Raw genomic sequence first — 17,457 nt, 5'->3', positions numbered from 1 at the left:
TACCCTTGAATTTTCGGGAGGCTCCTATCAAAGAGCCTGGCAGAACACTGTACATATTTTATGTTTGACATAATCTGTGATGCACAATGTTTTTCAAAGTGTTGCGTAAAGCTTTGGAGTGACATTTGAGGGACACACAAATGAGTCCCCCCCCCCTATATTTATTCTGGTCCTGTTTTGGGGGAGTGTGGCCTCTGACAGTTATGCATCTGTACTTCTGGTTTGAATCCCCCCTACATACACACACACAAGACATTTGTTTCACCTTGAATGGCAACTCTGATGCTCCTCACTGAAATAGTTAGATTTCTTAATACTATATTAATAAGCCACTTTTACAAGTAATACAGACACAGCAGCTATTGCACATAATTCCTTTATTTTACTGAGACTAGGGCAAATTCAGCCATTGTACAAGTGAAATTAGCTCTAGTGTAAATCTGCCATCCATAAGGCAGAGACAACCACACAGACTATGGGGTAGAAAAGCAACGTGATGATACACAGTATCAGGGTTTACTGGCACTACACAAAATTATTGGATCACAGGTGGAAATTCCAGAGTGGGAGCTAGTCCTTCTAGTCTCACCCTTCTTTCCTACATTCAAAAAGGCAATGAAATAAGAATGGGTTTTTCACCTAGTTTAAGTGAAATGGCGTGCTGTTTATGCAAAAAAGTTTTTTTTTAAAAAAAACTAATTGAAAAATGGTCCTTGCAACCATCCTGATTGGCAAAACCAAGTGAAGCAATACTTGACTAATGAGTTTTCGCATAAAGACAGCAAAGGTTCCCTTGAGAAAACCTTGGTCTCCCCTTCATTTCAGCAGCACTGAATTTCATTGCTTTGGGGCCTGTTTCTGTCAGTATCTCTGCTGATCTATGGTCCACACCTCTAAAATGTCTAGCCAGATCCTGCTGGAGAAATGTGAATGTTAAAGGATAAGCCATGGCTCTCGTAAGCTTCACCATCTCTGGCTCTTTAGCCCTGTCCCTTGAGGCATGTGCTAGGAAGGGGAAAGAGGGGTTTATACTACAGATTACTTTGCCTGCCCTCATTTCTTAACTTTGCCCTGAGCTGCCACAGCTTCCATAGCTTTGCGGACAGTCTCTTCATCTCCCAAGAATTGCATTGGCTTGATAGGCTTCAAATTCTTGTCCAGCTCGTAGACTATTGGTATTCCAGTGGGCAGATTGAGTTCCATGATTGCTGCCTCAGACATTCCTGCAAAGAATAACATTGACATGAAAATATATGACAAGATAAAAAGCTCGATTGTATTATCACATTACCAGAGAACTTTGGTTCAACTAACTTTTTAGACTGAGTCAGGCTTAATCAGGTTTTGCTCCAAAGTTACAAACCAAATACAGTGTTCCCTCGATTTCCACGGGGGATGCGTTCGGAGAATGCCCACGAAAGTCGAATTTCCGCGAAGTAGAGATGCAGAAGTAAATACACCATTTTTGGCTATGGACAGTATCACAAGCCATCCCTTAACACTTTAAACCCCTAAATTACCATTTCCCATTCCCTTAACAACCATTTACTCACCATTATTACTGGTACCCACCATTGAATAAGGCACTTAGTGATCCTGATATTTATAAACATAATTATTTATTAACAATATTTTTTTTTTTAATTTGCAAAAATTATTAGTTTGGCGATGAAGTATGATGTCATCGGATGGGAAAAAACGTGATATAGGAAAAAAACCACAAAGTATTTTTTAATTAATATTTTTTGAAAAACCGTGGTATAGGCTATTGGCGAAGTTCGAACCCATGAAAATTGAAGGAACATTGTACTCACCTTCTAGATGTTTCACAATGCCTCGGAGACTGTTGCCATGAGCTGCAATGAGTACTCGCTTGCCTTCCTTGATCTGGGGAACAATTTCTTCATTCCAGAAAGGCAGTGCCCGGGCAATAGTATCTTTCAAACTCTCACATTTGGGTAGCTGATCTTCACTAAGGTCAGAATAGCGGCGATCCTAGAGAAAGAAAGGCAGCAGCAACTTAATCACAGGGATTGATTCGTGTTTTCTCAAGACTTGTTATATAGACTGCTGTACTTCATTTCAAAAAATGCTTTAGAAAAATTGTGCCCGAAGCTACCAGCTCGCTTGATATGTTAGGCATTTAAGTGCTTGTATAGACTACTGTAATTTTTTTTGTAATTTCTGCTCAATTACATTTTTAGATCTACTGTGACTTAATAAATATTGCCAACCATTTGGTAGGCAATACATAAATAATTTTAAGGCATCTAATGAAATTGTATAACATTAAATAACACTTTAACTTTTTACCATCTTCAACCACTGAAGAACTTGCCTTCAGTGTCATTCATTATTGGATTCATATCTAATCTTATCTGGATCGGCTGCCTCATTAGTAGCCCTATTCACAGTTTAACTGTACTATGTAGCTTCCTGGTGAACTAGTTTTTAAATATTTAAAATAATATACAGGTACATTAATTATATTACCACAGTACACTACAGTTGGCATGCGAGGCCAATGTTCTAGCTATTTCTTAATTCATTAACAAATATTGCATAGGGGGAAAATTCTGCCAGTTTAAGAATAACCTTGACTGTTCCCATCCATAGAATACAAACATCCATAAAAGACCAATGTCAATGATTAATTGCATGAAAGCAATCTGTAAATTCTGCTTAAAAAACCCAACATATCCCACATGGCTGCCCAAAACAGTGGACTAGTGAGAATGTTATATGAAATAGAGGTCGAACAAGATAAAAATGAATTACAATGGAACTACTGTTTGAGTCAGAAATCCACAAAGCAAAAAGCAAATGAAATTACATAGCAATTATGTCCTAATCCCAGCATGACAATTACTTTAAAATAACAGCAAAGAAACAGGTATCTTCATCAGATTAATAAACTAGTACTTCATCTTACCTTGCTAATGGTGTTATAGAAAGGGTGATCAGGCTCCATTGGAGGTGGAGGGATGTCAAAGGAACGCCTCCATATCTTGACCTGAGCTTCACCATGTTTAGCAGCTGTCTCAGCCTTGTTAAGGCCTGTCAGACCACCGTAATGCCTTTCGTTAAGACGCCAGGTCCTCACTACTGGTAACCACATTTGGTCAAGAATATCAAGCACAGTCCAGAGGGTCCGGATGGCCCTCTTTTGCACAGATGTGAAGCAGATGTCAAACTCATATTTAGCATCTGGAAGAGCCCAGAAAGAATACTGTAACTCATTTATCTTTACCACAATCACTGCTGACATACAGTTAACCCATCTTGATTCATTTAATCTGTAGATCCAAAGTGCCCCAAACATTATTAGTATGGAACCTTATACATTCACATTTGTCCATTAATCATTTGCCATTATATGTAAAATGGGCACTGATAAATTATTTCAATGTAGGAGATGAATGGGAACAGAGATAGAGGATTAAAATTTCTGAAGCACTCTGGAGCCTCATTCCCATTCTTGCCACCAGTTCTTACAATCTGAACTGCCCTTCTAACAAAGAAAAAAGTATGTTTGCCTATATGTCTATATCATTTTATATTATTTATATTATATATTCTCTCTATAATCACTATAGTGGTCCTTCTGGTCATGTAGCATGAGACTAAACTTTCCCTGTATGAAAATAAAATAATTTTGCAAAAAATAAAATAAAATAAAAGTCTCATAAAAGATGATGCTAATGTGCTATAATTAAATATCTTAAGAGACAGCTTTAACAGCTATCAGATCTTTATAATCAGGAAATCTTATTTCCTATTGCTCTAGATTACACAAAAATTTGATTGTGCAATAATGCAAACTAATGGTGGAGAAAGCAACAGTTGTGCAACCCAGAATGAATGAAGAGATACAACTATGAATACTACTTGCCAGAATCTACTAAAATGAAAAGGCGTAAATTTTTAAAAAAATATCTTATAAAGTACAACTTGCACACATCAATGATAAGACTGTTGAATGAGCTTTTTATTCCTTGGATACTATAACACTGAATTCAGATAATCTTGCTTTAAATAGTATTCCCAGAAAAAAAAGCCAAATTTACAATTTACATTCTATTCAGATGGGCTCTCAAGTTCATCCAATTAAAAATATAATTTAATATTTGCATTTTATTGCATTAACAAAAACTACAGATTTTATAATCCACTGGAAAGAAATCAGATGAAACTTTAGAGATTTCACAGCTATGGATGATGGGGCTGGAGCTCTTTCAGGCCTTAAGGTAAATAAACTAAAGAGCAGGATTAGACTCTTAGTTCCATCGCTCTGTTAAATGCCATCACTCTGCTAAACAAATAATTCCTTCACCTCTGTAAGATTATTCTCTAAATCTGCATTACTATTAGTCTTCTCATTGGTTCTATCACCCATCTCCTCCTACTGATGACTGTAACTTGTTGATTGTATCCTTAGGATTTATATTAATATTGATAGTTTCCTGAGCGCTTATTTGTATCCTATGACAATCATTAAACCTTACACCTCATGATTCTTGACAAATGTATCTTTTTCTTTTATGTACACTGAGAGCATATGTACCAAAGACAAATCCTTATGTGTCCAATCACACTTGGCCAATAAAGAATTCTAATTTTATTCTCTTATGAGTCTGTTTCTTGAACCTACAGAGGGGTGCAGGTCTTAAATATTTTATTAAATATCTTAAATATTTCCTGGCCCTCCCCACTTCCTGCATTGGGCCCAAGCTCTTTTTCTCTTGCAGTGGAAGAATGACTCAGCTTCTACTACATTTCCTTAACCAATTATCACCCAATTGCCAATAAATCTCACTGCTGGATGCTTCCCTTGGAAATAAAAATACAGTATAAGATATTGTGCCCTCACAGACAGGTGGAGAAAATAACATAATTCAAAAGATGCCAAACCTGCACAGCTTTGGGGGGGGGGGGGCGGGACCCTTAAAAAAAAAAGAAGCAGCTGCCACCTTCCCTTTTTTTTAAATGCAGAATACAGTATTTTTAAATTATTATTTTTTTACAAACCCAACTGTTTCTTCTTCCGTTATCCTGGAGTTGAATGTCAGGTAAGCCATAGTAAAATTACCAAAGGAGCTCGGGGACGCCAGACTCATTGAATTCCGAAAGGGGGGGGGAGTCCTTTGGGAGTTGGGCAGCGTATAAATAAAATTATATACAGTATATATAATTTTAAAGGATTTTAAATATATATATTTAAAGGACCGGGGTCCGGCTACGGGGAAACTCCTCCCTTTCGCCTCAGGCAGGAAGGCTCCCCCCCCCCCCCGCGTTTCTCAGTCGAGAGGGAAGAGGCTGATCGCACGTGCCCAGGCCAAAAATCTCGGCCTTTTGTCCTCTAAAGCAAATTCCGGCAGTCACCGACATAATCTGCGGGCGTCCCGGGGCCATTTGCTCCATTTCTCTCCACACGCACACCTCACCGCCCCAAGCTATTTCGGCAGGGGTCCCCAAATTTGGCAACTTGAAGACTTGTGGACTTCAACTCCCAGAATTCTCCAGCCAGCAATTCTGGGAGTTGAAGTCCACAAGTCTTCAAGTTGCCAAGTTTGAAGACCTCTGTACTTCGGCCTCCCGTTGCTCACTCTCAGCGTGGAAATAAGGGAGCATCGTTTGTCTTCTTCGCATCTTTTTACGCAGGGGGAAAAAAAAACACCACCCAATTTGCATCTAATTCAATGACACCGCGGATGGGGGAGAGGGGTTGTGGATGAGTCCTTGGAGAAAGGCGGCCTAAAAATCGAACTAATAAATAAATAAAATTACCTTTTCAAGGCTTGGGTTGAAACACTAACAACCCCCCCCCCCCCACATACACACACAAACAGGGATTTTTGGTTAAAAATCCACATCGGGTGGTTGAAGTCAAAAACAAATTCTCCATTGACACTATTGACGACATCTGATGAATTGATAGATATGAATTTATCTCTTTTCTTCTTTTTTAATTTTTCCTTTTTTCTCTTTTTCCTTTTCTCTCTCTTTAGCCTTATTTTCTTTTATATATGCAAGCGTGTATTTTGATTACTCTAAATTCATAGACATTTGTGCCAGCATTCGCATACTCCTTTTTCTTTATGTATTCCCTTTCCTATTTATCCTCAATACAGATATTTTCTTTAAAAAAAAAAAGAATTCTCCATCCCGTTATATTACAGGCTGCATTTATGACCTTTAGAAACAGTCCAAAATTATCCACCCGTTTTATTCCCCCCCCCCAAACTCCCCGTCCCAATTTTCTCGGGAGTGAAAAAATGAGCCAGACGGTCCCGGCAGCCGAGCATCAACCTCCCCTCCATCCTCCTCCGCGCTTCCTTCCTCCCGGCATCTTCACCTCGCAGCGCTTCGCCGCCGCGCCGAGCTTCTTCCTGCCCGGCTGGGCTCAAATCCGCGTCGTACCAGCCGCTGAACCGATTCTCGAGGTTCCAGGCGCTCTCCCCGTGCCGAACCAAGACCAGCCTATACGCAGCCGCCATGCTCTGAAATGGAAGAGACCTGAACCCGGAGCGCGACGCAAGTGAATCAAGGTTCCCCTCCTTCTCTCCCTTCCCCGAACCGAGTCTTTGCTGGCTTAGTACGCGTGCGCCGAAAGGGGGAGCCTCCTTATGACTAGGACGTAGGCGTTCCCGGTAATCTTCCAGTCTGTAGACTCGCCGCAGTTGCACAGGTTGCGGGTTAAATTTGGGTGACTCCCACTTAAATAAGGGAGGGGAAGAAGAGGAAGGTGCTTCGCTCAATTTGCTCTCCTTGCAACGCCTCGAGAGCTTTTGGCATGATTGACGTTAAAACTATAAAATGCGTTTAGGAGGTATACAGTACTACAGCCGGGTATCATCGTCCCTCAGACTCATTGCTCATGAAGCGCATGGATTAAAAAAAAATGGCGTGGCGTCAGCTTGATTGTCCTCATTTTGCTCTGAAAATTCCAGGGATGGGAATATGTACCACTCGGGCAGAAATAATAAAAGATCGACCTAACAGAGCATCTTATAGTGTGGTGAATGTCAGCTACATAAAATCCATATGTTGCACAAAAACAAAAAAACACTAGCTATCAGAGACAACAGGTCTATTTTAACTTTGATCAAATAAACCAAGTTTATATTCCTTTTATGTTTAAAAATTTTGGTCAGTAGTGTCCTTGAATAATACGCTACAGCTTGATTTATTTTTAATTTGTCCCTCGTGGCAAGATTTTTTAATCAAGAAGCTTCTTTGGGGAATTCAAATAGGAAAATTATCCAAATCGTTTTCTGGATAATCAAATATAATCAGGACTTCTGTAACAGGTTTGAAGGTTGTGCAGAATGCGGCTGGCAAGTAGAGATACCATTAATTACCATTTAAACTAGGCATTATGACCATTTTTCACTTTCATCAGTTACAGCATTCCTATGACCGAGTGATTAAAACTCAATGCACTAGTCAACTGGTTCATATTTATGACATTTGCAGTGTTCCAGGTCATAATGTGTGACCTATCCAGCAAAACCAAAGGGGAAGACAGGTTCACTTAACAATCATATTACTAACTGAGCTGCAGTAATTCACTTACTAATTGTGCCAAGTAAAACTCCCTCAATTACTGTCTCATTAAGCAAACATATTTTGGTCCCAATTGTAGTTGTAAGCTGAGGACTACCTGTAAATAGTGCCAGATATATAGCACACATAACACCACTCCTGCCTGAGCTGCACTGGTTAGCACTCTGTTGCTAGGTGCAATTCAAATTTCTACAAGGCTTGGAACCTCAGAATTGTCTTTTTTCAAGAGTCTCTACCTTTCCAACTAGGTCAAGCAGAATGGGCCTGCTGCAGATCTCGCCAGCCAAAGAAATGTTAACTGGGAGGCTTAGGTGAGCTTCTTCTGAATGGCCTCTGCTCTATGGAACATCCTCAGGAGATCAGAATGGGCCCAACCCTGCTAATCTTTCATAAAGCCCTAAAACCCTAGCTATGCTCCCAAGGCTAGACTGCTGAATGTGCCAAGAGCACTATATCCTGGCTAAATTGCTAACTGGCCAAATATCTTGGTCTTGTGTATGCTAAATTGGATGTTTTTAATGTTTTTTGTTGGCTATATTGTTGTTTAACATTTTAATTATAAGCCACCCAGAATCACTGACTGAAGTAGGTGGCCATAAAAATTGAACTAAATAATAAATAATTCAGATCACTGCACTGATGATCTCTGCATATATATTTCAATGTAGTCACTGGGAATCAAGGTTCATGTGACAGCATCATTAACTTTTTAGTGTTATCACTGTCTGCAGGCAATGGGAAACATTTAAATTTAATGGCACAGACATAGGATTTTTTTTTTAAAAAAAAAGATTATATCTACCACTCAGGAAAATAGGATTAGTCCTATTAGAGTGAAGATCATCTTATACTGTATATTCATACCGGGTAATAGACCTGAGTTAGTGTTGTCATTATACTTCATCACCCAGATGTTTAGACTGGATTTGACATTTTTATCCATTTATCTAGTCCTACCCAAGGACCTGGGGTAGGCAGATGATATTGTTTGATGGTGTTAAAGGTTATTATTAATATTATCACCAGGGAGAAGTTTTTTTGGGGTTGTCTTGAATGTCAAAATAAATTATTTGCCTGACTTTGAATACAGTACTGTGTCCCTTAAACTTTTTCTCCAAAGCCTTCGGGAGAAAGATTTTGGTTTCCTGCCCATCTCCCTTTCTCCATCTTTCCAGACAATTATTACAAGCACTTAGAACTTCACATCTGCATAACAGCAATTGTCCTCTTAAAACAAATTCTATTTGGAACAGCCAATGTAAATATAAGAATCTATCAGAAAACGTCAGAATTCTGCTGTTAAGATTTCAAAAAATTGAGAAAAAAATAAACTTCTTTGCCTGCCTGTATTATCTACATCAGTGTTACCCAACCTTGGCAACTTGAAGAAATTTGGACTTCAACTCCCAGAATCACTTCAATTACTTTTAAGCTGTGTGGACTTCAACTTCTAGAATTCCTCAGCAAGAATGCCGGCTAGAGAATTCTGGGAGTTGAAGTCCACAATCTTAAAATGGCTAAGTTTGAAAAAAAAAAAAAACCCCATTGATTTACACGAAGGTACAGGCCACAGTTATAAGAGCTTGCAGGGCCGCAAAGAAATTGTAACGCAAGTGGAAAAAGAATTAAGGGGGTGGGAGCTCGTGGCTTTTGTCTTGTGTGTGTTTTTTTTAATGAACTCGCAAAATGGAAGCATCGGAAGTTGGTGTTGGGTGCGGAAGCGGACAACCGGAATTACTTAAAATAGAGCAGCACGTGGTTTGGGTCTTTTGCTTTTGGCGAGCCGCGGCAAGAACCGAGCGACATGGGTCGTTCGGGCAAGTTGCGGTCCGGGACGGCTGGGAAACTGAAGCGTTGGCGCAAAGGGCACAGCAGCGATAGCAATCCGGAGGGACGACGTTACCGCCAGGCCGCCCGGGGTCGTCTACTCGCCCCCCGGTCAGGTATGTAAAGGAAACAGCAGCAGTCGCCAGAGCCGCGGAGGTGATGACAGCTTGCGGTAGCCGATTCTTTTCCGTTTAAATGCTGATCACCGGCATCTGCGGCTCCTTCAGCGTCAATCAGAAGAAACTTCCGTTTTCGAATGTTCTATAATGGAGGTCTTCAAACTTGGCAACTTGAAGACTTGTGGACTTCAACTCCCAGAATTCTCCAGGCAGTATAGCTGGCTGGAGAATACAGGGAGTTGAAGTCCACAAGTACTAAAGTTGCCAAGTTTGAAGACCTCCATCATAGAACATTCGAAATTCGAATCCCTGTAATTCTATGAATTTTGAGTAAAAAATGAACAGCCATGTCTGTTTTCAGACGAAAAACCTACATCTTGAAGCTATAACAATTTCAGCATTGAACCATAGAGTTAGAAAGTACTGAGGGCAGTGATGGTAAACCTTTTTTTCCTCGGATGCGGAGAGAGCATGGGTGAATGCCCATACCCATAATTCAATGCCTGGGTAGGGTGAAAATAGCTTCCCCTGTCCCCCCCTCCTGGAGGACCTCTGCAGGCTGGAAATGACCTGTTTCCCAATTTCTGGTGGGCCCAGTAGGCTCCTGTTTTGCCCCTCCCAAGGCTCCAAAGCAGAGGTCTTCAAACTTGGCAACTTTAAGACTTGTGGACTTCAACTCCCAGAATTCTCCCTGGCTGGGTGAAGGTAAAAACATCCTCCCCCGTCCCCCCCTCCCAGAGGCTCTATGGAAGCCAAAAACACCCTCCCAGAGCCTCTGGGTGAGCCCAAAATCAGCTGGCCAGCACACACATGCACATTGGAGCTGAGCTAGGGCAACTGCTCGCTTGGCAGCAGATATGGCTCTGCGTGCCCCCTGTGGCACTGGGGCCATAAGTTCGCCATCACTGACCTAGGATATAGCATTTAGACTTTTATTTATTTGTTTGTTTGTTTGTTTGTTTGTTTGTTTGTTTGATTTGATTTGTATGCCGCCCCTCTCCAGAGACTCGGGGCGCCTTATATACCGCCTTACAATGCTTTACAGCTCTCTCTAAGCAGTTTAAGCATATTGTCCCCAACAATCTGGGTCCTCATTTTACCAAGCTTGGAAGGATGGAAGGATGAGTCAACCTTGAGCCTACTGAGATGCGATCTGCCAAACTGTTGGCAGCCAGTGATCAGCAGAAGTAGGTTGCAGTACTGGCACTCTAACCACTGTATCACAGAGGTCATGTACACCAGTAGCCCGCTAAAGTGTTTTGGACAAAAGGTAGTCCCATCAGAAGATCTATCACAAAGGGGAACATATCACTTTTTGAGGAAATCTGTTTCACTATAGTTAAAAACTATTGCTGTTTAATAATTGGTTTTCTTAAAGTCTACCCTTCCTTTCAGTTTGTCAATGATCTTTTTAGACTACAGAGTTCAGAACTGGACCCAATATTCCAAGTCTGGCCCAGCCAATGCAAAATAGATTTGATGGTTACTATTTTGATCTGGACTTTTGACTCTTAAAAATAGGTCCTCAAAAAGTGTGTGTCTGTTTAGTAGTTTTACTCTCATACCCAAGAGCAAAATATCTGGACCGGGACTCATTGCTCACAGTCACTCATGCCCTCATCACCTCGAGGTTCGACTACTGTAATGCTCTCTACATGGGGCTACCTTTGAAAAGTGTTCGGAAACTTCAGATCATGCAGAATGCAGCTGCGAGAGCAGTCATGGGCTTACCTAGGTATGCCCATGTTTCACCATCACTCCGCAGTCTGCATTGGCTGCCGATCAGTTTCCGGTCACAATTCAAAGTGTTTTTTATGACCTTTAAAGCCCTTCATGGCATTGGACCAGAATATCTCCGAGACCGCCTGCTGCCGCACGAATCCCAGCGACCGATTAGGTCCCACAGAGTGGGCCTTCTCCGGGTCCCGTCAACTAAACAATGTCGGTTGGTGGGCCCCAGGGGAAGAGCCTTCTCTGTGGCGGCACCGTCCCTCTGGAACCAACTCCCCCCGGAGATTAGAACTGCCCCTACTCTTCCTGCCTTCCGTAAACTCCTTAAAACCCACCTTTGCCGTCAGGCATGGGGGAACTGAAACATCTTCCCCTGGGCATGTCTAATTTATGTATGGTATGCTTGTGTGTATGTCTGTTAGTATATGGGGTCTTTTTTAAATCTTTAATATTTTAAATTGTCAGATTATTTATGATTTGTTTCCACGTGTTGTGAGCCGCCCCGAGTCTTCGGAGAGGGGCGGCATACAAATCTAAGTAATAAATAAATAAAATAAAATCTATAGATAGATATTTTGATATGCAATTTAATCTTATATTAGGGTATAGTTTTAAAAAGCCGTGGTATGTAAATTTATATTTTGAATCTCTTTAGGCAGCCTGGTTTATTTATGATTTTTTTTTCATAGATTATCTGATAGTGATGCTTCAATAATTAATTCAACGTTTGTCTTTCTCACAGAAAACAGTAACCTGACTGTAGATGCCTTGAAACTACATAATGATCTTCAATCATCAGGACCTGTGCCTAGAGAGAATGCAAAGTCTCTTGTGGAGGATAACAATGAATCTGCTAAATCGTACAAATCATCTGCAACTTTCCTGAGTGGCTTGACTGACTGTACTAATCTCACCTTCAGCAGAGTTCAGCGTCTTTGGGAATCCAATTCTGCTGCCCATAAGGAGGTATGGGACTGCCAGTTGTTATGAAAACTTACAAATGTTGTTATTAATAAGTTTTTCATTATTATATTTTTCCGCAAAAGGCTAAGAGCCTAGAATGTATAAAAGAGGAGTAGAATACTAGCAAAGATGAAGAGGAGCGCTTAATTCTTGATAAAAACGTAGGTTCTCAATCCCTCAACCGCCTAATTTTGTGCACAGTAGACATTCAGAATATTTAAGTGTTCTGAACAAAATGTACAAATGTTGAGAGTTTCAAAATTCAAATATTGGATTAGATCAGTGTTTCCCAACCTTGGCAACTTGAAGATATCTGGACTTCAACTCCCAGAATTCCCCAGCCAGCATTCTTCAAGTTGCCAAGGTTGGGAAACACTGGATTAGATAATAAAAATTATAGGAAGGATCAGAATCTATATTTCTATATAGATTATGCCAGTGACTTCAAGTCTCCAGCCGTTTCCCTCAGATGCAAACCTGTTATCGTGTTTGGTGAAGAGATAATGTACTGGTAGTAGTGGGCTACAAGCCGGAACGCTTAATTGGGCTCGCCGCCGTTGCTTGTGAGTGCTTGCGTGACCAGCGCAATTTTGCTTCTGCACCTGCAGAGGTAGCAAAATCGCGCACGGAGCTGCAGGTGCATCCGTGTTTCGGCATGCGCGGAAGCAAAAAAAATATGGCCGAAACACAGGCGCACCTGCAGCTCCGTGAGTAATTTCGTTACTTCCACAGCTGCAGAAGCAAAATCGCGCTGGCCCTGCAAGCACTTACGAGCCACGGCGGCGAGCCCAATTTAGCGTTCCGGCTAGTAGCCCACCGCTGTGTACTGGTCAGGTTGGAAGTTGGAGAAACATATCACTATTCATGTTGCAGAGCATATCAGGCAGCAACATATATGTAGATGGTGGTTTTGAAGCTCAGCAGCCTGTATTTCCTGGCAAATATTAAAATGCATCTTAAAAACTAAAAATCTGGAGAGATAATCCTAATTGATCTTGTAACTGTTTATCAATAAATTCTGTGAGAAGTCTGTAGTGGTGCACTGAAATTTGAGAAATTGAGTTCAAGAAGAACATGCAAGAACAGCATTAGGAGCATACAACATTTTCAATAACTGACTTCTGTGAGATAATTACTATTGATAGGAAAAAAGGGAATACATTGGTACCTCTACTTACAAACTTAATTCGTTCCGTGACCAGATTTTTAAGTAGAAAAGTTTGTAAGAATAAGCAATTTTTTCCCATAGGAATCAATGTAAAAATCAAATAATGTGTGTGATTGGGAAAACCATAGGGAGGGTGAAGACTCTGTTTCCTCCCAGGAGATTCCTAGAGAGGCCTCATGGAGGCTTCTCCCTGCCTTCTCCAGCTCTGTTTCCTCCCAGGAGATTCCTAGAGAGGCCCCATGGAGATTTCTCCCTGCCTCTCCGGCCCTGTTTGCTCCTAGGAGAGTCCTAGACAGGCCCCACAGATGTTTCTTCCCACCTCTTCCGGCCCTGTTTCCTCCCAGGAGATTTCTAGAGAGGCCCCATGGAGGCTTCTACCTGCCTTTTCTGGTTATAGTTTCAGAAGCTCGGGTTTATAAGTGGAAAATGGTTCCTGAGAAGAGACCAAAAAATCTTGAACACCCGGTTCTTATCTAGAAAAGTTTGTAAGTAGAGGCATTCTTAAGTAGAGGTACCACTGTATATAACTTACAATGTCACAGAAAAATGCATGTGATGGAACGGGTATGAAATGATGGAAAGGACAAGGGAAAATATAGTTGGCTGCAGGAACAGGTGCAAAGGTAATGAGCAAAAACTTAAAGAAAATTAGATAAGAGATCACACCAAAAGTTTTTAAGAGAATGGACCACAGGTGTCAACTCGGGGCATCACGTTGCCATCACATGATGAATTTATTTATTTATTTATTTATTGGATTTGTATGCCGCCCCTCTCCGGAGACTCGGGGCGGCTAACAGCAACAATAAAGCAGTGTACAATAGTAGTCTGATGTTAGAAATAATTAAAATCCCATTAATATAAAAAACCCAAACATACATACATACATACCATGCATAGAATTGTAAAGGCCTAGGGGGAAGAGGGTCTCAATTCCCCCATGCCTGACGGCAGAGATGGGTTTTAAGCAGCTTACGAAAGGCAAGGAGGGTGGGGGCAATTCTAATCTCTGGGGGGAGTTGGTTCCAGAGGGCCGGGGCCGCCACAAAGAAGGCTCTTCCCCTGGGTCCTGCCAAGTGACATTCTTTAGTTGACGGGACCCGGAGAAGACCCACTCTGTGGGACCTAACTGGTCGCTGGGATTTGTGCAGCAGAAGGCGGTCCCTGAGATAATCTGGTCCGGTGCCATGAAGGGCTTTATAGGGAATAACCAACACTTTGAATTGTGATCGGAAACTGATCGGCAACCAATGCAGACTGCGGAGTGTTGGTGTAACATGGGCATATTTGGGACGTTTTTCCCCTATGTGGAGCTGTGGTGGACCTGGCTTGCATGTGAAGCATCTGGCCCGCAGGTCGCCAGTTGGACACTGCTGGAATGGACTATGGGTATAGTGAAGTGCAATAGTACTAATAGACTGCAGTTGTTGAATCAGCAAGGTTTAACTGGTAAGGTTGTTTTCTAATGCAGGTCTCTCCAACCTTGGCAACTTTACGACTTGTGAACTTCAACTCCCAGAATTCCTCAGCCAGCAAACCTGGGAGTGGATGTCCACAAGTCTTAAAGTTGCCAAGGTTGGAGACCCCTGTTCTAATGGATTGGATTGTTTGTTCCAAGTGTTGCGAGGGGAGGAAGCAGTTTTTTTGGTAGCATCTCTGCTTCTCTGGAACAGTTTATCCCTGGAGTCCTATTATTTTGGAAATGATGAAAACTTGCTTTACCCCATCAACCATTTGGGGTTTGAAATTTCTGTGACTTTTGACCATGTTTGAACAAAGTTTCATAAGCTGGGTTAGTTTATTTTTGACCCTAATGTTTTAAATATATTTTAATGTGAACTACCCTGAGTCAGTATTGATATGGGTGGAGTACAAATTACAGAAATAAATGTTTATTAAGTAATAGCTAGACATTTCCCACTATTCTTCTATTATCATGGAAGAAAGGAATAGGACAGAAGATCCCTAAGGCTTGAATTTTCTTTGGTGTCTCATCTTCGATACACTGGGTAATAAATGCTTCTTTGTTCACAACAGTTGTGAGAGCTTGATGAAAGGAGCAGCAAGTTTTGTGTATAAATTGAGAGGTATTTTACAAGGAGTTTTAATTGGGTGAATAGCATTTTTGACCCTTTAATTTGGATTTTTTTAATAGATATGTGCCGTATTAGCTGCAGTCACAGAGGTAATCCGAACACAAGGCGGTACAGAAAGTGAGACAGAGTATTTTGGTGTGTTGGTAAGTATCAAAGGAAATATATCCAAATGATAGCCTGGCAATTCCAGAACTTTGAAATATAAAGAGCAATATGTTTACTAACAACAGAATAATGAGATTCTAAAAATATCTGAAAAGTCCCGTGTTTTATTTATTTACAGTATTTATTGCATTTGTATGCCGCCCCTCTCCGGAGACTCGGGGCGGCTAACAGCAACAATAAAGCAGTGTACAATAGTAGTCTGATGTTAGAAATAATTAAAAGCCCATTAATATAAAAAAACCAAACATGCATACATACATACCATGCATAGAATTGTAAAGGCCTAGGGGGAAGAGAGTCTCAATTCCCCCATGCCAGCTTACGAAAGGCAAGGAGGTGGGGGCAATTCTAATCTTTGGGGGGGAGTTGGTTCCAGAGGGCCGGGGCCGCCACAGAGAAGGCTCTTCCCCTGGGTCCCGCCAAGCGACATTCTTTAGTTGATGGGACCCGGAGAAGATCCACTCTGTGGGACCTAACTGGTCGCTGGGATTCGTGCAGCAGAAGGCAGTCCCTGAAATAATCTGGTATTCCCACTTTATGCTACAAGTTTTCATTATTCTCCCTTGTATATTCTGTAGTCAGCTTTTTTTTTAAAGTACCTTTCTCTCTCCATATTTTGATCTCAGAGATTTTATTGGGCACTATAAATGCCAGTGTCCTGATCACTGATCTGAAGCTGGAGAGCAAACATCTCCATGCTTTTGACTGCTGGATGGGGTAAAGTGAGGAATGGAGAACCAGCCAGTATCAAAGAACAATGTATAAAAAGGCTAACATGGAGATCAGTTTCTTTCAGGGTGAAGTCCCATGCGCCCAACTTTTCTCTGCTTTCCTGAGCTGTGTTATGTCTCCTTAGATGACTACACTGGAAGCTGTGGAATCCCCTGAATCCTTGGCTGCTGTTGCTTATCTATTAAGTTTAGTGTTGAAACGGTGAGTTCTAGGAACACTCAAGCATTTTTGATGCATTTGCAATTTGATGAATTCAGAGAAGAAATTAAAAGGAATCAAGGAGGACACTATAAAATTCTGTGCAACGCAGTTTCTTGGACCAAGATCCTACTACAAATTAGACACTAGATCTTGCAAGGAGTCAGTGAGAGATAATCCATTTATTCATTCATTCATTCATTCATTCATTCATTCATTCATTCATTCATTCATTCATTTATTAGATTTGCATGCCGCCCCTCTCCATAGACTCGGGGCGGCTCACAATACAATAAAAACAATTCCTGACAAATCTAATAATTTACAATTTAAAATTTAAAATAGTTTAAAAAAAACCATTTTTAAACAGACATACCTACAAACATACCAGACATAAATTATATAGGCCCAGGGGAGATATCTCAGATCCCCCATGCCTGATGACAAAGGTAGGTTTTAAGGAGTTTGCGAATGGCAAGGAGGGTAGGGGCAGTTCTAATCTCTGGGGGGAGCTGGTTCCAGAGAGTCGGGGCCACCACAGAGAAGGCTCTTCCCCTGGGGCCCGCCAACCGACTTAAAGGAAATAGACCTATATTTTTTATGTAAAACATTTTGAAACTATTAGTCCATTTCTTCTATGCTCCCTTATCACTGTAACCTGTTTGCTTTCTCCTTGAACTTATTCTTGTAGTAGGTGGATGAGGGATGATTAAAAGTGCACTGTATGCTGTCTCTGTATGTGTCCTTATTTTATATTTTAACAACCAGCATACTAATGATGCCTTACATACTAATGATGCATCTTATAAGTGGGATTGCAGAAGTGGGATTGTAGAAATGCAAAGTGCCAAAAGCGAGTTTCATTCCATAAGAATGAAATCACTGAATGCAT

At 41.1% G+C, this 17,457-nt stretch overlaps 2 protein-coding genes across 2 annotated transcripts in view; one reads left to right on the top strand and one right to left on the bottom strand.

The window, feature by feature from the left end:
• Nucleotides 1-360: 360 nt before the first annotated feature.
• Nucleotides 361-6,688, bottom strand: PGAM1 (phosphoglycerate mutase 1). Its single transcript, XM_070752903.1, has 4 exons — nt 6,356-6,688; nt 2,933-3,207; nt 1,815-1,995; nt 361-1,223 (listed from the first exon to the last, which is right to left on the bottom strand). Exons 1-4 carry the CDS (start codon nt 6,495-6,497, stop codon nt 1,054-1,056), a joined length of 768 nt encoding a protein of 255 aa, XP_070609004.1. The 5' UTR covers nt 6,498-6,688; the 3' UTR covers nt 361-1,053.
• A 2,555-nt stretch (nt 6,689-9,243) lies between these two features.
• Nucleotides 9,244-17,457, top strand: part of RRP12 (ribosomal RNA processing 12 homolog) — a 48,044-nt gene continuing 39,830 nt past the window's right edge. Inside the window, exons 1-4 of the mRNA XM_070752902.1 lie at nt 9,244-9,509; nt 11,986-12,209; nt 15,530-15,613; nt 16,492-16,568. Coding sequence (XP_070609003.1) covers nt 9,371-9,509; nt 11,986-12,209; nt 15,530-15,613; nt 16,492-16,568 — 524 coding nt within the window. The 5' untranslated portion in view covers nt 9,244-9,370. The remainder of the gene's footprint in view (nt 9,510-11,985; nt 12,210-15,529; nt 15,614-16,491; nt 16,569-17,457) is intronic.

This window comes from Erythrolamprus reginae, chromosome 5, assembly GCF_031021105.1.
Source record: "Erythrolamprus reginae isolate rEryReg1 chromosome 5, rEryReg1.hap1, whole genome shotgun sequence".
NCBI lineage: Eukaryota > Metazoa > Chordata > Lepidosauria > Squamata > Dipsadidae > Erythrolamprus > Erythrolamprus reginae.
This window is presented reverse-complemented; position numbering and strand designations above follow the sequence as displayed.

Coding starts and splice junctions, on each gene's coding strand:
- PGAM1 (XM_070752903.1), bottom strand. CDS start 6,497: ATGGCGGCTGCGTATAGGCTGGTCTTGGTTCGGCACGGGGAGAGCGCC. Junction 1,996..2,932: donor TCTATAACACCATTAGCAAG/GTAAGATGAAGT, acceptor TTCTTTCTCTAG/GATCGCCGCTATTCTGACCT. Junction 1,224..1,814: donor CATTGTGAAACATCTAGAAG/GTGAGTACAATG, acceptor TATTCTTTGCAG/GAATGTCTGAGGCAGCAATC.